General features: G+C 45.3%; 1 protein-coding gene across 9 annotated transcripts in view; it reads left to right on the top strand.

The window, feature by feature from the left end:
- Window positions 1-5,697: 5,697 nt before the first annotated feature.
- The window catches only part of TRIM2 (tripartite motif containing 2), a 97,435-nt gene continuing 80,126 nt past the window's right edge, over window positions 5,698-23,006 (top strand). For 5 of the 9 annotated variants that reach the window (XR_009453019.1, XM_059697804.1, XM_059697812.1 and 2 more), the window contains exon 1: window positions 22,744-22,873. Coding sequence is in view for 4 of the 9 variants with exons in the window: in XM_059697804.1 (XP_059553787.1) it covers window positions 22,829-22,873 (45 nt within the window). In the remaining 5 variants the exon portion in view is untranslated. Of the gene's footprint in view, window positions 5,847-22,743; window positions 22,894-23,006 lie in introns of those variants that run through there. The other 4 variants (XM_059697807.1, XM_059697806.1, XM_059697808.1 and 1 more) reach the window with 4 other exon arrangements.

The following is a 23,006-nucleotide window of genomic DNA, read 5'->3' as shown; positions in this document are numbered from 1 at the left end:
GCTAAGTCCGTCCATTGTTGCTTCAGCTCTTTAGAAGGGTTGGATATAGCTCTGCTGATGGGTAATTGAAGCCTCAGGTTGCCAGAGTGGATGACTAAGAGGTGGCCGTTTCGGATCAAGGGTAAAGTTTTAATTGGATGATGAGCATTCTCAAAGGGCAAATAGCAATTTTCTGAATTGCATAATCTAGTGTTTTGAAATTTAGAAAGTAATGATGTCATCTCCCCATCTTTTAAAAGAATATACATCTCCCTCTGTAATTATTTTGTGTATTATTTTTATTAGCAGCAGTGCGCCAGTGCCCACAGAGAGGAGGGTAGGAAAGAAAGAGGCCTCGGGGATGCGTGGAACAGCTTTCTCAGAGAGTTTCATCAGACTTACACAGGTGTGCTTTCTTGAATTCCTGGCAAAGTCTATTTTCTATGTTTCCAAAGCTGCCTCCTCCTCCTTGTTCTCAGCTCATTTCCTATTCCAACTTTCCAAGAGGTTTGCCTATGTTAAAATGAACTGAATTCAAATATAGTCCTTTTCAGATTATAATTTGTGAGTCTCTTTCTTTATTGGTTTTTAAACAAAACATAGGATTAAAGAAATAGAAACTCACTTAGAATGTCCAATATTCTGTAGATCATTACACTCAGAGTTTATAGAGAGCAGACATTACATCTCCTGATACTCTGGAGAGGGAGAGAAACTGAGTTTACTTAGTGAAAGGTTGATCTGGGATTGGTTTCTTAATTTTTTGTGTATGGCATCGTGGAAAGAACCCTGGACTAAGAGTTAAGAGACTTGAACCCCACTCCTGGTTCTGCTACTGTCTTCTATATATATAAAAGCCTAAGCAACCAGCCTACTGGTCAGCAGCTATGATGCTCACTGACCACCAGGGGGCAGGCTCTCAATGCAGGAGCTGCTGAGCTGCAATCACTTGGCAGCAGTGGTTCTTGGGTGACGCAACTGGAACCAGAGAGGAGGGAGCCTGATTCTGGGGTGCATCACCCAAGAACCTCCCTCTTGCAATCCAGGACCCCTCAGGGGATGTCAGAGAGCTGGTTTCGGCCCATTCCCTGCAGGCCAAGCTGAGGAACCTCAGTGGTGCATGAATCCATGCACCAGGCCTCTAGTCTTACTATATATCTCTGAGCATCTCACTTAATGTTTTTTGCAAGATATCAAATTTCCCATCTGAAAAATGAAAGTATCTGTTCAGATTACTTAGAAAAATCCCTCATTTTCTAAAGTTCTATGGCTGTTTTCTGAAAATGAAACTGAGTAAAAGTTTGACAGTTCATGATGGTCTTTTCCTGGTTCATTTCCTCATCCCACTAGAAAGAGAGCCACACTGCTTTTTTTTGACATCTAAGATGCTTCTTAATACATTTATTTATTTTTCCTTTTGCATTGGGAAACGTATTTTCCCCAGTGCGTTCAGTTTTCCACATGCCTTTGCTCAGGGAGTAGCATAGTGGAATAGAAAGACCTTGGCTTCATTGCCCACAGGCTGGGTGACTCAGGGAAGTTCATCTCTCTGGTCCTCAGTTTCTGTATCTATAAAATGGGAATAATGATTCCTACCATCACCACTCCAAGTGGTTTTGAATAGTAAATGGGATCAAGCATGAGATGACCTAGTGCAGCCGTGGGCAAACTACGGCCCGCGGGCCGGATCCAGCCCATTTGAAATGAATAAAACTAAAAAAAAAAAAAAAAGACCGTACCCTTTTATGTAATGATGTTTACTTTGAATTTATATTAGTTCACACGAACACTCCATCCATGCTTTTGTTCCGGCCCTCCGGTCCAGTTTAAGAACCCATTGTGGGCCTCGAGTCAAAAAGTTTGCCCACCCCTGACCTAGTGTGTAGCAGCCAGTTACCAAACATTAACTCTCTCCCCCTGCTTGTCACTTTCCTTTCTCCATTAGAAGGTCCTGTTCTTTCTCACCTTTGATAGAAGATGGGGTACAAGTGGGTCCCAAGGTATCTGGCACTTAATAGATGTTGAACAATGCATAAATACTGTGTGAATGAACGAATTGAATAAATCTTTTTTTTAAATCTTCAGTAAACACATGGGATAACCTTGCAAGAAGGCTCCTGTTTAACCCAGAAAGTATTGCAGCTTAAAAAAACACACACACCATAAAATTAACCATTTTAAAGTGAACAATTCAATAGCATATAACATTCTGAATGTTATACAATCACCACCTCTATCTAGTTCTAAAATAAAGCCCTGCATTCATTAAGTAGTTTCTCCCATCTGTCCCCCTCCCTCCAGTCCATGGCAACCATCAGTCAGCATTCTGTCTCTACAGATTTCTCTATTCCGGATATTTCATATAAATGGAATAATATAACATGTGACCTATTGTGCCTGGCTTCTTTCACTTAGCATAATGTTTTTGAGGTTCAACCATGTTGTAATATATTTCAGTACTTTATTCCTTTTCATGGTTGAATACTATTCGATTGTTTATCTATTCATCTGTTCATGGACATTCCTGTTGTTTTCATCTTTTGTCCGTAGTGAATGATGCCACTTTGAACATGAATGTACATGTGTTTGTTTGAGTGCCTGTTTTCAATTCTTTGGGGTTTATATTCAGGAGTGGAATTACTGGGTCATATGCTACTTCTATGTTTGACTTTTTCAAGAACTGTTTTCCACAGTAGCTGTATACGCGGTCCTGTTTTTCATCCTCCTCAACACTTTCTTTTTCCTGTTTTCTGTTTTTAATATAGCTATTCTAGTGGTTGTGAGGTGGTACCTCACTGTGTTTTGATTTGCATTTTCCTAAATGACTAATAATATTGAGCATTTTTTTCATGTTTTCGTTGACCATTTGTATATCGTTTTTGGAGAAATGTTTATTCAGGACCTTTGCTCATTTTAAAATTGGGCTGTTTGTCTCTGTTGTTGAGTTACAAGAGTTCTTTATATATTCTGGATACTAGAGTGATATCAGATATCTGATTTGCAAATACTTCTCCTATTCTGTAGGTTATCTTTTCACTTACTTGATAATGTCCTTTGCTGCACAAAAGTCTTTAATTTTTATGAAGTCCAATTTACCTATTTTTCCTTTGGTTGTTCATGCATTTGGTGTCGCGAATCTTTTTTTTTAAATGACAGGTTCTTAACACTTTAGAGCAGTGGTTCTCAACCTTCTGGCCCTTTAAATACAGTTCCTCATGTTGTGACCCAACCATAAAATTATTTTAGTAGCTCTTCATAACTGTAATGTTGCTACTGTTATGAATCATAATGTAAATATCTGATATGCAAGATGGTCTTAGGCGACCCCTGTGAAAGGGTGGTTCGACCGCCAAAGGGGTCGCGACCCACAGGTTGAGAACCGCTGCTTTAGAGGCAAACGAAACCTTTTCCAGGAGGTAACCTGTACATTATTACTATTATTATTAATAATTATTTTAGAGAGAGATAGAAAGGAAGGGATAGAGAGAGAAACATCAGTTTGTTGTTCCACTTATTTATGCATTCATTGGTTGATTCTTGTATGTGTCTTGACTGGGATCAAACCCACAACCTTGGCATATCAGGATGATGCTCTACCCAACTGAGCTACTGGGCCAGGGCTGCAAGTACAGATGTTACAGCTCCTTTGTAACCTCAATTGGTAGAGCTAGCAGAGGAATCTTACTTTAATACAAATCAAACATCAGTGGCAAAATCATAAGTGTTTTAAAACTAACATAGATTAGAAAGGACAGAGTCTTTGGGCTACTAATTTTATATTCAGTGTCAGTAGAGCTTGATACAGAGTTTGTGGAAAATAAGTATATTTTAATACTTTTTTCTCTGCTAGTTAATTTCAAAGCTGCTGTGCTTCCTTTTTAAATAAAATTATCTTTATTGTTGTGTTAACGTAAAAAACCGTTGAAACCTGTAAAGAATTTTTGTGAGTTTATTGGAGCCAAATTGTCAACATATGCCAGGAAGCAGAACCTCAACGAATTGAGATAATGCTCCAGAGAATGGCGGGTTACATCTGTATTTATACATTGCAATCCAAGGAAAGGGATATAGGTGGGTTACATGAAATCCATTAGTGATAGAGTTAGAGAGGCAGGAGAAAGCAAAGTGTGTGTGGGGTGGGGGGATGGGGGAACCCTGGGATTGGATAAAAAGTAAAATGATGGACACATACTTAGGTGGGTGCAGGAACAATTAACATGATAATAATGAAGGAATTTGTGGTCTCTGTCCTGGTGCCCAGCACAGTAGGTTGTGCCCCAGGGGCTCCAGAAAAAGGGAAGTTACAAGTTACCCAGACATTTCAAGGGTATGTTATTATAGATGCAAAAAGACAGATAGGCTCAGTTAAGGTAAAGGTTGACCTTGTCAGTTAAGATGCCAGCCTAAGACGTAACTACCCACCATAACGGCTTTTAGTTAAAGTTTAATTTCAGACCATCCTTTGTGGTTACTTTAGGTCTCTGAGTTTGCAAGACTGCCATGCAGGCCTTCCCTGAGCTTGTCAGGTTAGCATGTGGCCCTTTTGTCCACAGTTGAAAGTATTAAAGATGTCCCCTTTGACCCCATCCACCCTGCACCCCTCCCCCAGGGCTACTGTGCTTCCCTTTATAAATAATGAGACTATTTAAATGGTAATGACCATACTTTTCTCAAAGTCTGTATACCCGTCATTTATGCAATGCCGCAAATCAACCAAATAGCTCTTAACGTTGTTTTTACTTCACTGGACTAAGGAATCATATAAGGGGAAAAAAGCACCACAGTTTATTTTCTGATTCATGGTTATTATCATGGGCCATTGAAAGGTTAAGCTGGCACAGCAGCTTTCAAAGCAAAACTTAGTTAAGTTCAGGAGAGAGAAAAAAGCCAGGACTATGCGCCTTCTTCTTCCAAACAACACTGAACGGACTCCAGCTGCGTGTGCATATGTACGGTCAGGTTAAGCGAGCATTTAAAAAATGAACATGAGCCACTTACGTTTGGGTAATAAAATAAGCCCATGTCCCTGGGTTCGGAAGGTGTTCCAATCAAATCAAGCATTTTCTCTGCAGATGTAGTGAGTGCCTCTCCTCAGATATTATGGTCAACAAAATCAGCGTGTCATACCAGCATCTTCCTTGATTTTGTTCTTCGATTGAAAAGGTTCTTTTTTTATTATTCTTTTTTTTTATTACTTAAAGTATTACAAAGGGTATTACATATGTGTCCTTTTTCCCCCCCGCCCTTGACAGTCCCCTAGCCTCCCCAATCCCCCAGCCTCCCCAATCCCCCAGTGTCTTATGTCCATTGGTTATGCTTATATGCATGCATACAAGTCCTTAGGTTGATCTCTTACCCCCCTCCTTTGTGCCCAATGAGGACTGTGTTTATTAACTCCAGAAGACTGAAGGGGGCTAATACAACACACATGTCCGCAGCTTTGAAAATACATATTATTATGTGGGAGGCATTCAAACGCCTTGAAATGGGTCTTCTGCAGGCAGTGATTCCAAGTTTTCCATTTGGGCCCCTTTCGTGGGGCTGGGCCGCACAGGTGAGGATCTGGCCCTTCCTTTTGACCCCCACCCCCTCCTCCGTCTCCCTTACTTCAGAATGAAACACAATATCTTAGGCTAACAGAGCCGGAGGAGGCCGGCCATTGGTTCCCTTTGTCCCTGGGACTGTGGCCCCGCCCCTTTGGCTTGGCTCACAAGCTGTTTATATTTTTGTAAGGGCTACTCTTTAACTCGGCAGCCCGGCGACTATAATGGGCCCAATTGTCCGTGGGCTGCAGAGAGCGGAGTCCCCACAGCCCAGGAGCCTGGGGCCGGCCTCTGGGGCACGGGAGTGGCCGCTATGGAGCACAGGTAAGGAGGCTCCCGAGCGTGTGCCGAGGCCTCTGGGCGCTGCCTCATCCTGGGGGGCACTGTTAGGAGCTGTGATTGAGTTGCTGTCTTTTTCTGGTTTTAATTTTTCCCTGCGGAAGACAGAAGGAGAGCAGTTCTCTAGGATTTACTGACCAAGTTCGCAGTGATCGCCAGTCACCCCCAGGCAAGAAAGGAGCAGGGAAGCAGAAGTTTGGGAGAGAGACACAGTCTGGTGCCGGGCTTGATACTAAAACAACATGGAAGAGGCAGGGCTCCCGGCTTCTTCAGTGACGTGGTGACAATCAAAGGCTGTTTTCTTTTCTAATGTAACTGTGCCCTGTCAGGAGCCGTGCCCTGCCTCTGCGTGGTTCTGTGAGCCAGCTGGGAGCCCATGGAGCCCAGTCGACCTCCTTTGAAAGGGTCTGATATCCGCTGATATTTTCAAAGGGCAAATGGAACTAGTCTTGTGTGTCATAAATCGTTCTATTCAGAAATGTGGGGACGTTTAGAGCCGGCGGGCTGTAAAGTTTTACTGCCCCATAAAAGTGCTCAAAGGGCACTACCGGCCAGCTGCCCGCGGTGGGGCTCGGGAATGAAGGAACAGCCCCAGGCGATTAGAGCCTTTGTCCTTGACCATCCGAGAGGGAAGGCCGAGGAGCCAGAGGACACCCTGTGAGAAGGGTGAAACCCGAAATGCACTTAGCCAGCCCGCATGCGGTTTCTTTCTGGTTTCTGTAAACGAGTGAGGGCTGGAAACTGCAGGGACAGTTCTCTGGGGCCTGATTTATCATCATGCCCCATTTGGCCCCAGTTAAGACACCTCTTCTAGTGCCAGGGACGCTCAAAGCAAGGGAGGGGTGTGCTGCCACTTGGACCACAAAGGGGGCCTGGAGAGGGGATGGAGGAGCTAAAGCCCTGGGAATTGCTTTGGGAGTTCCTGCCTCCTGCTGAACAGAAAATCACCCACGGCAGCTTGGATCAGAGAATTTTGTCCTTTCCTTTCTGATGAGCCTCCTGGTATAAAGTCGATGAACCCACGGTCTGTGTTTGATAGGGATGAAGAGGTGTGCTTTAATTTTGAGAGAAAGCTAAAAGTGAATCTTCGGACTTTAATACTTCTAGAGTCTTATAAATTTCCCCACCTTCCCTAAACCCCATAATTTGTCTTTATTACCTAGGGACAGCATGTTTAAAGCTAATATATGTTGGGGCTCCTGGAAGAATTAAGTCAGATTCAAAGATTATTTATTTATTTATTTATTTATTTATTTATTTATTTATTTATGAGAGAGAAAGGGAGAGAGAGAGAAACATCAATTTGCTGTTCCACGTATTTAAGCATTCATTGGTTGATTCTTATATATGCCCTAATTGGGGATCGAACCCACAACCTTGGTGTATTAGGATGAGGTTCTAACCAACTGAGCTATTTGGCCAGGGTGCAAAGGTTGTTGTTTTTGTTTTTTTTTAATGAATTTGACCCAAAGCAACACGAATGTTTTGGTGCAGTGTATGAAGCACAGGGGGTTTCTAGGTGAGCCCAAGGTCTCCTTCAGTGGCCCGAGAGCCCAGGAGAAGGGGAGGAGATGCTCAGCAAGGGCATAGGGATGTGCATCATCCCAACCTGCCTCAGGTCTCACAAATCCTGGCTTTTTTCATGTCAGCACATTCTCACATTCCCACCAACACGCATGCCCAGGTGTTGGTAAGATGAGGAAGAAGGAACAGGAAGCCTGGTGACAGAGCAGATGGGGTGAATTCCAGGAGACCCCAAGACACAAAGACAGCTCTTGCCCAGCTTCTTTTACAGAGTGGTGGGCATGCCAGGCTCCTGGAATTTCAGACACTTACAGTATATTTTCAGATACAGAATTTACATAAACTAATGCTGAAATAGGAGATTTACAATAAAACATAACATTCTCCAAGAGCTTTTAAATACTGAGGATTGTTCTCATTGGCTTATTAAGCCAAAGAAACAAGCATGGATGGATGAAACGCTATAACAATGACAAGCACAAATGGTAATAATAGCTATCGTTTATTGAGCACCTATTGTGTGCCGGGCCTTTACCTGTATTATCTCAGGCAGTCCTCACTAACCCCTTTGAAGTAAGTGCAATTATTGTCCCCATTTTACAGAGAAAAGAACTGGGGCACAGAGAGGTGAAGTAACTTGCACAAAATCACACAGCTACCAAGCGACCTGAAATGTGGATCAGTAGGAAGGTATACAGTGCCTAACGTTCTGTTATGAGATGAGGATTTCCTGTGGATTATAGTTAGCATTCATATGGATAGATTGTCAAGAATCCATCTAGACCCTTGCCACCAAAAGATGACCTCTTGCAGGAAGATAATTGACAACTGAGAAGGAAAGCCAAGAACCACTGCCCTGAAATGGGTGATAGTGCCGAAGAGTGCCCGCCTTGCCCCTGGGCGCCCAATGCCAGGAGGGGACAACTGAGGGGAGGCCTTTGGCTCCTGGCCCTGCTGCATGGTGACCCATCAAAAAAGATGGAAGTGAATCAGAAGCAGAGACTGGGATTGTATCCCCTGGGGAGCCCCTGGGAGCCATTTAGATAAGCATCACGGCACCTCAAGCCGCACCTGCTGGGAACACTATCCCTTCTCACACCTGCAGTCCTGTTCCGCTTCCCAACGAGAGCTTTCCCTGGTAGGTGGGTCTTTAACCACCAGGTGTATTTGCCCGCTCTCAGCCTGCGTCTTCTGATACCAGACCTGACCAGTTGACGCTGAGGGAATGGCACATTTCACATTTTGCTGCTGTTGTGCAAACAGAACTTCAGTGAAATTTCTCAACCAGTTGACTCTAGAAACCGCAAGAAGCCAAAGGGCCAACCTCTAACTTGACAAATATCAGATGTGCTTCTTAACACCAGTCTCTGGAACTAACTTGGGAAATGCTATCGATCCTTTAGGGGTGCTCAGGAGGAAGACGTTTAAATCTGTAGCACCCTCAAAACCTGGGATCAACCCGATAACCTCCGGGGCAGGGCAGGCAGGCTCCACCCTGTGTTCTTTGATGTGTTAATGAGCTAAATCTACCCTAACCGAGATCCCACCAGGACGGAGTTCTCAGTGGGCACGTTTCCTCCTGCAGTCTTCCCTGCTCTTCCCAGAGGGCAAAGCAGCCTTTAAACGGAGCTTGGAAGCTGTAACCTGACCTCAGAACGGTGCACCACAAAGAGCACTTGTGTGCTTTCCAAGACAGTTTCAAATGGTGAAGTTTCCCAGGTATTCCTGTGCAGCATGCGGGATTTAACTTTAAATACAGGGGCTTTAAGCAAAATGTTGCTGAGGGGCCTCTGTCTGCGGCAAAAGTCGGGTGGCATCTGCGAGGCCGGCTCCCGCCATGGCCGGCAAGTGCTTCCCAGGCAATAACGGTATTTCCAGGAACAGCCAGAACTGAATCCCTTTAACAGATCGCTGGGGACCAAAACACAACAGCTAAGGCTCGCAGGATGTAGGATTCTTGACCAGTGCCCCTAACTGGATGACTCTATTTTCTTAAGAGCACTTTTTTTTTATTCCTTAAAGTATTACAAAGGGTATTACATATTTAAGAGCACTTTTAACATACACACACACACACACACACACACAATTAAAAAAAACAAACAACAGCAACAATCAGTGATTTCTTAAAAATGTGGCCCCTTTAAATAAGCTCTCAGCGAGAGTAGGTATTGTGTCTTCTGGATACTCCCTGTGTTCTGGGCACACTGTGGCCGGGACAGCAGAAACACTAATTAATGTCGGTTCATTGTGAAAAGTAAATAGAAAGACTCCTGAAAGGCAGCAGCGACCTCCAAGCCCCAGAAGCCCTGCTGGAACTGTGACGAGGAATGGTAGTGACAAGGCCTGCAGAAAGCAGCTCTCTTCCCGCGCTCGGCACATGCGCTGAATCAGTGGTTCTCAACCTTCTGGCCCTTTAAATACAGTTCCTCATGTTGTGACCCAACCATAAAATTATTTTCGTTGCTACTTCATAACTGTAATGTTGCTACTGTTATGAATCGTCATGTAAATATCTGATATGCAGGATGGTCTTAGGGGGACCCCTGTGAAAGGGTCGTTCGACCGCCAAAGGGGTCACGACCCACAGGTTGAGAACCGCTGCGCTGAATGGAGGGCACCGTTGTCTGAGCTGTCGCTGCTGGGCTGGGAGGGGGCAGAGGCAGCCGCCAGCGCTCCCCAGGGCTGTGCAGGGTATTCAGGGAATGCTGGCCTCCCGTGTGAGGCTGCCTTTTTCTCACAGGCCAGGCGACCTGGGCTCCTAGCTGCCCCCTGCACACAGACCTGGTGGTGCCCCAGCTCTTCTGGCTGTGGCTTTTTAGGAGCAGGGTCCGTGGGGGGAGGGGACCTGTGGACAGTGAAGGACCTGAGGTCAGGGTGGGAGAGGGCTGGGTGGACAAAGGGCCTGGTGGCCGCTGACCCTTGTCCTTTCCTGGAATTGGGGTCAGAGACACATCCCAATACCAGCTGGGTTTCTGCTCCTTGAGAATAGAGACCATGTCTCTCGCCTGTGTCTGCACCCCTACCGGAGCTTCGGGCATGGGGTGGGGGTCACGTCAGAGCAGCTCCCAGTTCCTGCTGTGGAAGCTGTTACTGTACACCTCCTCCCCCAAGTGGATGAAAATCTAGCTCTTCCATTTCCTGTTTCTTATTCTCTGAAAAGCACAAGACGGGGTGTGTGTGTGGGGGGGGGGGGGTGGCAGGGAGGAGTGGAGAGGGCAGCAGGCCTGGAAGTGGATGGGGATTGGTGATGGGGAAAACCATCCCAGCTCCTTTCTCTGCCAAGACTTGATATTGCTGTGATGGGAGGTTTTGTTTGGGGGCCTTTCATTTTCCTCTTTAAATCAAAGCAGTTCGTTCTGGTGCTGCCGGCAGAGCGACTCTTTCCAGTGCCTTCATGAGGCGATTGTGCACAGAGCATCCAGGCCTAGGCTTGTGTCCGTAATTACCTCTATTGATTCCAAGGGGAATTTAGGCTTTGTTGCTTCGCCTTCTCCCAGGGCATGTACGCTCTCAGCCTTTGACTGGGAAGCTTCGTGGGATGATATGTGACCAGACCATCAGGCTGCAGCACTGAAACTTCCAATAGAGAGACTAACCCAGATGAAACACCAACCGTTTGCCAGGAACTGTTCTAAGTGCTTCATTTATATGAGCAGGCTATCCCTTCCAGATCGGTACTATGATTCTCTATTCTCAGAGGAGGAAACTGATGCTCAGATTAGAGTTAAAATAAATGTCCAAGGTGGCACAGCTGGCCAGGGTCAGGCTAGCATGCAGACTCCAGAGCACCCCCCCCCTTTTTTTAAAATATATTTTATTGATTTCAGAGAAGAAGGAGAGAGAGATAGAAACATCAACGATGAGAAGGAATCAATGACTGGCTGCCTCCTGCATGCACCACACTGGGGATCAAGCCCACAACCCGGGCATGTGCCCTGACCAGGAATCGAACCATGACCTCCTGGTTTATAGATTGACACTCAACCACTGAGCCATGCCGGCCAGACACGACCTCCCTCTCCCCCCCACCCCCACCCCCTTTTTAAAAAAATCCTCACCCAAGGATATGTTTCTATTGATTTTTGGAGAGAGAGAAAGAGAGAGAGAGAGAAGCAATGATGTGAAAGAGAATATCGATTGCCTCCCATATGCACCCCAACCGGGGATCAAACCCACCACCGAGGTATGTGCCCTGACGCACAACCTTTTTGGTGTACAGGACAGTACGATGCTCCAACCAACTGAGCCACCCAGCCAGGGCCAGAGCCTGCATTTTGCAACCTCTGGGTGATACCTACAGGGATGCATTACATTCTTTTGTAGGATGCACAAGAGTATGCATGTTCATCACCCTATTTCTGGTCATTTAACTTCTTTTAAAAATTTTCCTATTATAAATAATGCAATGATGAGTGTTTTGTAATAAGAGCGAATAGTTGACAATTTGTTGAATTGCTAACTGTGTAACAGGCACCATTTCAGGTGCTTTGTGCATTATGGCCAACGTTATCTGTGTGCAGCCATTTCACAGATAAGGGAACCAAGGCACAGAGCAGTTGGCCAGATGTTTTGTCCCGGATCGCACAGGAAGAATGGCAGCCAGCAGCCCGGAGCTGCTGCTCTTAGGTGCTGTCTACATGTATATCCGTGACCATATCGCTGATCCTGCTTTGGGGAAAAATGTTTAAGCTGGAATGACTAAGGCATAAGAGAAATTTTGTAAGGATCTGGATACATATGACAAAACGACTTGCCAGTAACGCTGGATGATTATGCTGATTTGTATCCCATGCGCACGTTGCAATTGATGAAGGAATCTAAAAGTAAGAGAAGCCCCTGGTAAATGGAGATGCCCTCTAACCCCGGGGCAATGTATCCATTAGCCCTTTTGCTTCTGTGGGCTAATCTGGGCACTTACTACCATTAATAATATTATTTTTGTGACAAACTATATCTAGTTGAAACTACATTTGGGCGGGGGCACCTGGGGTGCTGGTAATGGTCTATTTCTGGATGGTGTTCTAGTGTGTTCTCTTTGGGGTAATTCGTCAAACTGTTGCCTTAGGCCTCGTGCACTTTTCTGTGTGTTATTTATACTTATTAACTGTTGTTTTTTAAACTATATGACGGGTATATATATATATATATTTTGGAAGTTAAGCACAGAATACATTGAAATGTATTGTATAGAATAAGAAAATGACTCACTGGCCACCATATTTTCTCCACATGTGGGATGAAAGGAGATTTTGAAAGAAACATGTTCATGGTTCCTTTTTTTTCCATCTCTAATTGAGGATTTGAAAAGACATTAAATCACAATAGTTCTAAGAAATACAGTTCTTTTTTTAAAAAAAAAAAACAAAAAACTGTCCTTTGCCTGTTTTGATTGTTGTTCTTTTGAAGTTTCAAACAAAAAAAAAAACCTTCCTTGGACCAAAGCATGACACTCATTGAAAATATGTAGAGTTAGGATGACTGCGTTTTTGGCAAGGACTTGAGAACGAGAGTGTCGTTCCCTTTCTCTCTTGGCTTTCTCATGCGCTCTTCCTCAGCATTTGGCTTCGAAGCCGCGCACGGTTCTGTGATATGGCCGGATGCCTCTACTGAGTGACATCCCTGGAGGCTCGGGGCGTCTTTCCATGGCTCATGCCTCAGCCTGAGGTGATCACAGATCATCATTCCAAGAAACTGTAAGAAAGTCTGCTCTTAGTCTAATGGAAGTCAGCAGCAGTTTCCTCGTCAAAACCTCCCAATGGTTTTGAAATACTATTTTGGTGGGTTTTTTCGCCTCTGCTGACTTTATATTTGATCTAAAATTAATTGTTTAACCCCAATTCAGCTTCTGAGTCCCTGGATTCCAGTTGTAATTCCTCTACCACAGAGGACTTACGCAGCTGTGGAATAAGAGGGCGTCTTATGCTTTTTGTGACGAGGCAAAAGGAGGCATGTTTCCGCATTCTTCCTTTAGTTGCCGCCCCCTAAAGGCCCAACCTGAGAGTCTGTGAGTGCTTTGATTGAGGTATTAATGTTCTTTTGTTTAGACGGACTTTCTTCCATTTCTACCTAACATCTTACCATTACCACTGTATTAGTCAGCACAGGCTGCCGTAAAAATACCACAGACTTGTTGGCCCAAACAACAGCAGTTTATTTTCTTGTGGTTCTGAGGCTGGACGTCCAAGGTCACGGGGCCTGCGTGGTTGGGTTTTGATGAGAGCTCTCTTTCTGGTTGGCAGACAGTGCCTTTTCGCTCTGTCTTCACGTGGCCTTTTCACTGGCATGCAGATGAGGAGAGCGAGCAGTCTGGAGTGCCTTCCTCTTCTTGTGAGGGTACTAATCCTATTGGACCAGGTCCCCACCCTGATGACCTCATTTAACCTGTATTACTTTTCTGGAGGCCCTGTCTCCAAATATTCCCAACATGGGAGTCAGGGTTTCAACATATCAAATGGAGGAGGAAACATAGTTCAGTCCATAACATCACCACAACCAATGCAGTAGTTCCCCTTTACCCACAAGGGGTAGGTTCCAAGACCCCCAGTGGGTGCTAAAACTGTGAATAGTACCGAACCTACATATACTCTGCTTTCTCCTATGCAGGCATACCTATGATAAAGTTTAATTTATAATTTAGTCACAGTAAGAGATTAACAACAATAACAAAGAATAAAGTGGAATAATTGAAACAGTATATTATAATAAAACTTATGTGAATGCACTCTCTCTCTCAAAATATCTATTGTGCTGTACTCGCTCTTTGTGTTGTGGTAACATGAGATGATACAATGCCTACATGGTGAGATGAACTGAGGTGAAATTTTCCGTTTAATATTTTCGGACTATGATTGGCTGTGGGTAACCAAAAACATGGATGGGGGACTGATGTACAATTAAAATTAAACTTTATTTACCCTTTCAAAATAGCTTCTCCCCACCCCCTGGTGTTTCTATTAAATAACATTTTATTTTTTAATTTGTAAGACATTTTTGGATTTCTATTAACTGTGTCATGGGAATCCAGACATGAAGAAGACATAGACCCAGTCATGCAGACGCCTCAGAGAGGTTCTACAGTAATGAGGGGGAGGCGTGCCCTGCACCAATGGCCACAATTCCTGGGAGGCTGGGAGTGCTGTAAGGGAAATACAAAGGGCTGTGGCTTCAGAGGGAGAGGGCCGCCATCCACAGCCACCAGCTGAGCTTCCTGTCAGAGACAGGCAGGGTTTGGGCCGGGGAAGGTGTAGACAAGGCCACACCAGGCTCAGCAGGAACAGACCCCACGAAAGCAGGAAAGTGCACTTCAGCTGAGACCCAGGGAGTCCATGGGGGAACACCGGCATTTCACAGTACAGCACAGGAGGAGGCCAGGTTCTGAAAGAGCCCTTAGAAAGAGAGTCACAGGACTACATGGCCCTTGACCATCTGGAAAGACTGTCTTTCAATCATTCTAATAACCAGTTCTCTCTCCAGTGTTGCAACAGACCACAGTTTCTTTGAGCACCAGATGAAGCAGTTGGCTGTGTTTAGGAGCCATATTGTGGCAAAGAGAAAGAGAGAGAATGAGAGAAGGGAAAGGTGGAGAGAGAAAGAGAAAGAGAAAAAAAGGAAGGGTGAGAGGGAGAGGGAGAGAGAGGGGGGGGAAAAGAAATGAATGATAAGGTAACTTAAAAAAAAAATAAGATCACACTTACCCTGGCAGGATGCTCACACATTAATAACTATGGGAGACCTCAGATTGGCTGAAAGAATTGCAGATTCTCTCCAAGTCCCCCAAAGATAAATGGACAAAGTTCGTGAACTAGCAACTTAAAGGAAATGTTCATGGAAACAATCATATTTAAAATGTTCCACACCATTAGTGATCAAATAAATAGAAAACCTAAGAACAATGAGTTACTATTTTCTCCTTATCAGGTTAATATTTTAAAATATGTTGCTAATGGGAATGTAAATTGATACAACTTATCTAGAAAGTAATTGTGCAATGTTTTACCTTCTTGAGAGCCCTAGCAATGTTAACACACCTTGATGTGACCATTTCCTTTACAGGAATCTATGCTAAGACTGTAGAGATGTGGACAAAGATTTGTGTTTAGCGATTTCATTTAAGTTTTACTTATAATAATTAGAAATTTAGAAACAACATAAATGTAAGCACTATGGAAATTGGTTGCATAAATGTTATACAATTAATGGAATGTTCTGCAGCTGTTTAAAATGTGTTTTCAAATATTTTACAGATTAAAAATGCATATGGTGTATTTTTAAAAGCAGTTTTCAAAATTATATGCATAGTAAAATATGCGTGAGAAAAAAATAAAGACCATAAATGATAATGTAATTTATTCATTTAATTATATCATAAATATTTATTCAACATATATATCTGGCAATATATTTATCTATAGGCAGTGGGTCTATAGATGGTTTCTGTTTTATTCTTTATACTTTACTGGGTTTTCCAGATTTTTCTAGAGCATTTAATTGCTTTTTACCTACAATATGCATTTTAATAAAGCCTTTCCATTTGTTAGGGCCCAAGTCCACCCTCCCATAAAGTCTTTCCTAGTTAGTCTCATAAGAAGTGATCACTCACTTTTCTGCGACTCTTTCAAGTCCAACTTATCATACATGGTCTTGAATGGCTGCCACTGGGATGTGTGACTTTCTTCCCAACTAGTTTGGGAGCCACTGGTGAACAGGAGTTATGCGTTTGGTTCTAAGTTTCTAAGCTAAAAGCCTAGCTTTCCTTCTCCACCTTTTCCATAAAGCCTTTCCTACTACTTGAAAAAGTGGGCAATTTCTTCTCCCCCTGAGTCCTCAGACAGTTTTTTATGCTTCTTTCATTGGAAGTCCATTCTACTTGGGATTATAGTTCATGTGCTTGTTCTGGCTGCTTTTGTCATCCAGCTCCTTAACGCAGGAAAGGAAACTTGTTCCTCTTTGTGTCCAGAGTGGTTCCTTTTACAGAGTGTGTGCTCAGTAAACATTGGGTGAGTTGGTGACTGAATTAACGTAGGCTCTTTCCAGCTATTTCCAGGGTGGGGGTGGGTGGGAGTCTTTTTGTGTAGCTCCTAATCTGAAGAGTTTAAGTCTCACAGGTTCAGCAGCAAGGAGGCGGGATAAGAAAGCCTGCGAAAACTGAACGGGCCCAAAGCACTGAGAAGTGGTGGTCCTGAAGCCTAACCCACCAGAAAACCCTGCCAGAAAACGCATGCCCCTTAGACTCCTAATGCCCCTGTATTGCTCTTTAGCTCCTCTCTGTGTGCTGAGAACCTTGCCTGTGAAACTTTACCCTTTTCCACCATTTCACAGCCTCCTAGAGATTAGTTCCCCAAAGAATTCCATTCTTTCAGTTACAAATTGAACACCATAGGTTTGCCCTGCAAACCAATATCAGGCCCTAATCCTCCAAACGGGGCCATTTGAGGGAAAGTTTAAAATCAATGACTGCATAAATACTATTTTAGAATAAAAGCGAAAATGAAAGAAATAGGGCACAAGATTCAATTCAATTTCATGTGTACTTATTGTGTGCCAAGTTTTTGCAAAGCCTTGTCCTGGGCATTGATGATTAAAAATGATCCAAAGATTGAATAGGACACTGATCTCATTCATAAGATTCCACGTGGCTCTGGCAATATAACAGGAAAGGGAGGAGCAGAGTGGGAAGAGTCTGGAGGGAGGGAGGGCATTGCACAGGAGGGCCAGGGTGCTGGGTCAGGACTGGATAGAGTTGGGAAATAAGTGGGAGGGCTGCTGGTAGCTGTGCTCATAATTGCATTAGTGGTGGCCTTTGATACTTTGTGTCTGCATCCAGGAAATGTGGATGGAATTCCAATAGGATAGAAAATGCTTTAGGAAAAAAAAAATTCTAAAGCAATCTACACTAATAAAAGACAAACATGCAAATTGACCGTAGCTTCGCTACACCTTAAGCCACACCCACCAGCCAATCAGAGTGACTATATGCAAATTAACCCAACCAAGATGGCGGACAGCAGCCACGGAGCTGGAGTGAGCAGGAGGCTTGGTTGCTCCAGTGATGGAGGAAGCCAAGCTTCCCACACACCCTGGCTGACTCTGAGCTCTACTCAAGGCTACAAAGTTTCAATTATAGAAGGTAAATAAATCCCAGAATAAAAAAAAAAAAAGAAAAAAAAAGAGGCTGGGAGCTTCCGTCGCCGGGGGGCTTGGCCAGCCTGAAAATGGCGCTTAGCCCCTCACCCAGACTGGCCAGGCACCCCAGTGGGGACCCCCCCACCCTAAAGGGGGTGTGGTCAGCCTGAAAACAGCCATCAGCCCCTCACCCAGGCTGGCCAAACCTCCATGGGGTGAAGGTCCCCAATGGGTGGCGGGGGTGCTTGACCAGCCTGCAAACAGCCATCAGCCCCTCACCTAGGCTTGCCAGGAACCCCAGTGGGGACCCCCACCCTGATCCGGGACACCCTTCAGGACAAATCAGCCGGCTCCCACCCATGCACCAGGCCTCTATCCTATATAATAAAAGGGTAATATGCAAATTGACCCTAACAGCAGAACGACTAGGAATGACTGGTCATTATGACACACACTGACCACCAGGGGGCAGATGCTCAATGCAGAAGCTGTCCTCTGGTGGTCAGTGCGCTCCCACATAGGGAGCTCTGCTCAGCCACAAGCCAGGCTGATGGCTGCCAGCACAGCGGTGGTGGCAGGAGCCTCTCCCGCCTCCACGGCAGCACTAAGGATGTCCGACTGCAGCTTAGGTCTGCTCCCTGTTGGTAAGTGGACATCCCCTGAGGGCTGCCGGGCTGCCAGAGGGATGTCTGACTGCCAGCTTGGGCCCAACCCCCCAGGGAGCGGGCCTAAGCCAGCAGGTGGTCATCCTCCAAGGGGTCCCAGACTGCCAGAGGGCACAGTCCGGGCTGAGGGACTGTCCCCCCCCCCCGCCCCCCGAGTGCACAACTTTTTGTGCACCAGGCCTCTAGTCTATATGTAAAAAAGGCTAAGTGACCGACTGTATGTCCATCTGACCATCCAACTGACCAACCGGCCGGCCGGTACATGTGACGCACACTGGCAATTTAAAAATAAACTTTGACTTGCACATGCACAATACATGTAAAGCTCTCGCTGGCACCAATCACATGCATGTGTTTCGATCTGTCATTGTCGATTGTGATTTTGGTTGTTTTATAGCATTTTTTGTTGTTTTTATGTCATGTCCTTGTTGTTGTTATAGCATGTTACTATTTATTTATTAGTCAATTTATATATTATTTTCATACACACTAGTGCTTTGATGCATGGGTTCATGCACATTGAAAGGAAATTAATTAGAAGGTGGCCGGTGGGGCAGGCCTGCGTGAGAAGGGATGGACACATCCTGGAACCAACCTCCCGCGGTCCCTCCCCGGCCGGCTGCACCTGGGGTGGCGCCTTGGCTCAAAGGGTATCTGCGGAGTAAGCGGGGTCCCTCTGGCAGGTGGGGTCCCTCAGCTTGGCCTGTGGGGATCAGGCTGAAACCACCTCTCCGACATCCCCCGAGGGGTCCCGGATTGCGAGAGGGCAGTTCTTGGGTGACGCACCCCAGAATCAGGCTTCCTCCTCTCTGGTTCCAGGGTGTATCACCTGAGAACTGCCGCTGCTAAGTCACCACAACTGGGCAGCTCCTGCGTTGAGCATCTGCCCCCTGGTGGTCAGTGAGTGTCATAGCTACTGGTCAGAGTGTCTGCCCCCTGGTGGTCATTGCATGTCATAGCTATGAGTTGGACAATCGGATGGTCACTTTGCCTTTTATATATGTAGATTTTACTAATTTTCTTTCTTCTCTGACATCTATTATAGAGAAAGGGTGAATAGCAATATTAAAATATTTCTCCTAATTAATTTCCTATCAATGTGCATGAATCCATGCACTGAGCCACTAGTATTGAATTAAAGATATGAAATGAGACAGGTTGATATAGAAAAAAATTTTAAAATGATAGTATTTAACAGAACCCAGTGCATCTGTCAGTGTTCTTAGCTACTGATGGCACAAGCTACTCTAGTTAGTTTGAGCATAAAAGAAATTTATTAAACCCCTGGCCAGTATGGCTCAGTTGGTTGGAGCATCACCCCGTATACCGAAAGGTGGTGGTTTCGATTCCTACTCAGGGCACATACCCAAGTTGTGGATTTGATCTCAGTTCAGGGTGCATGAGGGAGGCAATTGTTAGATGTTTCTCTCTCACATCAGTGTTTCTCTCTCTCACTCTCTCCCCCATCCTGTCTAAAATCAATAAAATTTTTTTAAAATGAATTTATTAAAGTCTATCATGACACCATCAAAAAAGTGGCATTTCTTCAAAGAAGATACCAAGTGGCCAATAAGCACATGAAAAGATGTTCAACATCATTAGTCATTAGAGAAATGCAAATCAAAACCACAATGAAATACCACTTCACACCCACTAGGAAATGAGAACCCTCAGACATTGCTGGTGGCAGTATAAAATGACGTAACTGCTCTGGAAGATAGTCTGGCAGTTGCTCAAAATGTTAAGTATAGAATTACCATATGACCCAGCAATTCTACTCCTAGGTTGTAATCAAGAGAAATGAAAATATAGGTCCACACAAAAAAACTGTACACAAATATTCATAGCATTATTCATACTAGCCCCAAAATGAAAACAGTGCATATGCTCATCAACTGATGAAATGGATATGCAAAGTGTAGTCTATCTGTACAATGGAATATTATTCTGCAATAAAAATGAATGAAGTACTGATACATGCTATGTATAGTACAATATGGTTAAACCTTAAAAAAATGCTAAATGAAAGAAACCAGACACAAAAGGCCCATACTGTATGATTCTATTCCTATGAAGCGTCCAGAATAAGCAAACCCATAGAGACAGCAAGTCTGTGAATGTTTTGTGTGTGTGTATGTTTAATATATTTTATTGAATTTTAACAGAGAGGAAGGAAGAGGGATAGAGAGTTAGAAACATCAATGAGAGAGAAACATTGATCAGCTGCCTCCTGCACACCCCCTACTGGGGATGTGCCTGCAACCAAGGTACATACCCTTGACCGGAATTGAACCTGGGACCTTTCATTCTGCAGGCCGACGCTCTATCCACTGAGCCAAACCGGTTAGGGCAAGTCTGTGAATGTTATGGTTGAATTGTGTCCCCCACTCCCCAAATTCATGTTGAAGTCCTAACCCCCACTACCTTAGAATGTGACCTTATATGGATATAGAGAAATTTTAATAAGAGATGGAAATAAGGGCAGATGGAATTAGTTAAAATGAGGTCATACTGCAGTAGGGTGTGCCCCTACTCCAATATGATTGATGTCCTTACAAAAAGGGGAAATTTGAACAGACACACAGGGAAACCGCCATGTGAAGACCGGGGTTATGTTGCCACAAGCGAAGGAACTACGAGGAGCTAAGAGAGTGTGCTAGAACAGATCTCTCCCCAGCGGCAGGCAGAGGGAGAATGTTCCTCCTGCTGACACATGAGACTTAGATATCCAACCTCCAGACCTGCGAGCCAATACATTTCTATTGTTCAAGCCACTTCGTGTTATGGTGCTTTGTTAGGACAGCTCTAGCAAGCTCAGTGAGTTTTTCTCTACTCCTGTATTTGCTTCTACTTTTAAGTGGGCAACTGCCTAGCTTGTATAGCTAGTCCATAATGCCCCAAAGACCATACAGATCCAACTCACTGGCCTCCTGGGACATTCGCATTGAATATCCCACAAAAATCACAGGCTCAACTTGTCTAAACTTAAGTCATCGTTTCTCTGGTCCCACCTGGTCCTCCTTTATTCTTCTCTCTTGGTGAATGGTACCCTCCACCCCAGTGTTGCCCACGTCAGCAGCTGGGTGTTAGCCTACAACCCCACTCCGCTGCCTGTTATCAGGCATCAAATCCTAAAGGTCCCACCTCTTTCACACGTTTGGAGTCTTTCCTGTCCATCCCAGCCCCACCTCCACTCCCTCCCCAGGCTGTCTTCCTTCCATTTGCCTTCCACAGTCATCTTTCTGCAACACAGACTTAATCAAATCACTCATCTGCTTAAAATCCTTCCGAGTGTCCCCATAGCTTCCAAACAAAAGTCAAATCCCAGAGCTTAGCAGATAAAACCTGTGTGGTCTGACTCCTTGCCACCCCTTATAAGACATCTTTCACCTTTGCTCCTTGCACCTGCTTTCTGCAGCCATTCAATGGTTCAGATCTTGTCTCTCCTCTCCTCTTCTCTTCTCTTCTCTTCTCTTCTCTTCTCTTCTCTTCTCTTCTCTTCTCTTCTCTTCTCTTTTCTCTCTCTCTCTCTCTAGCTCTCTCTCTCCCCCCATTCTATCTGATGTCTACTCAGGTTTCAAAACTCAAATGCAGCCTCCTCTGGGAAGCCTTCCTTGATTTCCAGCATTATTTAAAACTTGCTTCTATGTTCCTGTAACCCTCTGGGCACACACTCTATCACAGCAATTGCACAATGCACTAAAATTGTTGGTCCTCCTCCCCCCTTCTCACCACCCTCCCCCAATAATAAGGCACTTAAGAGTAAAGGCTTCAGGTTTTTTCCAACTTTCTGCTCTCAATCTATTACAACATATAGGAGTTAGTCATAAATGTTTCTGGAAGGAAAGGAAGGAAAGAAGGAAGGAAGGAAGGAAGGAAAGAAGGGAGGGAGGGAGGGAGGGAGGGAGGGAGGGGAAAAGGAAGGAAAGGAGGGAGGGAGAGAGAGGAGGAAGGAAGTCATTGGCGGGAGGGAGAGAGAAGAGAGAGGGAGGGAAGGGAAAGGGGAGGGGAGGGGAGGAGAGAGGAGGGGAGTATTTTAGCATAAAAAGTGAGACCCTGAGGAATAGAAATGCCTCATCATTTTCAGAGCTGGTTGTGCTGTAGTTGACTATTTGCCAGAATGAAAGTAAACGCGGAGACGTTGTCCTCTCTCACACTCAGGAGTTGTGGTTGCTTTTAATGAGCCGGCCTGTAATGAAGGCTGCCCCTTTTCTGCTCTCTGGGCCCCATCAGACTCCAGTCGCTTCCCCTGAAAGGACAGTTTGCATCTGTGTTTACAGGGCGCGTTTAGGGGAGCCGACCTGCCAAGGGAGCCAAGCCCCCTTTCCCCTGCGCCCCTGGGCTGCGATTGGCCCTTCCCGGAGGCTGGCCGCGGGAGCCTTGAGTCATCGCACTGGAAATCTTTCTGGAACTGGGCACCAACGTGCATGTTGTGTTGTTCTCGTGCGTCGTGGGGATTAGCTGCCAGGCCGGGTCTGGAGCGAGCGCGAGCGGCAACGTGCCGTCCAGGACCTGCCTCGGCGCGAGCGGCAACGTGCCGTCCAGGACCTGCCTCGGCCTCTCGGCGTATGGAGCACAGATGTCCGCGCTCCAGGCCTGAGCGCAGAATGGAAACGACCCACCAGAGGCCCGTCTGGGACGCAGGGCTCCGAGATGAGGCCCTTCCGAGCCCAGCCAGGAGGCCACTTTCCTCCGCTGGTGTGTAGTCCCGACTTCAGGTTAGCGCTCGGAAACGCCGGCCATAGCCTTCAGGCACCGCGGACGGCAGGACCGGGCTGCGCTGCGGAGAGGAGGCGGCGGGCGGGAGCTGCGCCCGCGCCGGGTCCTCTGC

This window comes from Myotis daubentonii, chromosome 5, assembly GCF_963259705.1.
Source record: "Myotis daubentonii chromosome 5, mMyoDau2.1, whole genome shotgun sequence".
In the NCBI taxonomy this organism is placed as follows: Eukaryota; Metazoa; Chordata; class Mammalia; order Chiroptera; family Vespertilionidae; genus Myotis; species Myotis daubentonii.
Note: the sequence above shows the minus strand (reverse complement) of the source record. Positions and strands in the feature narration are given on the sequence as shown.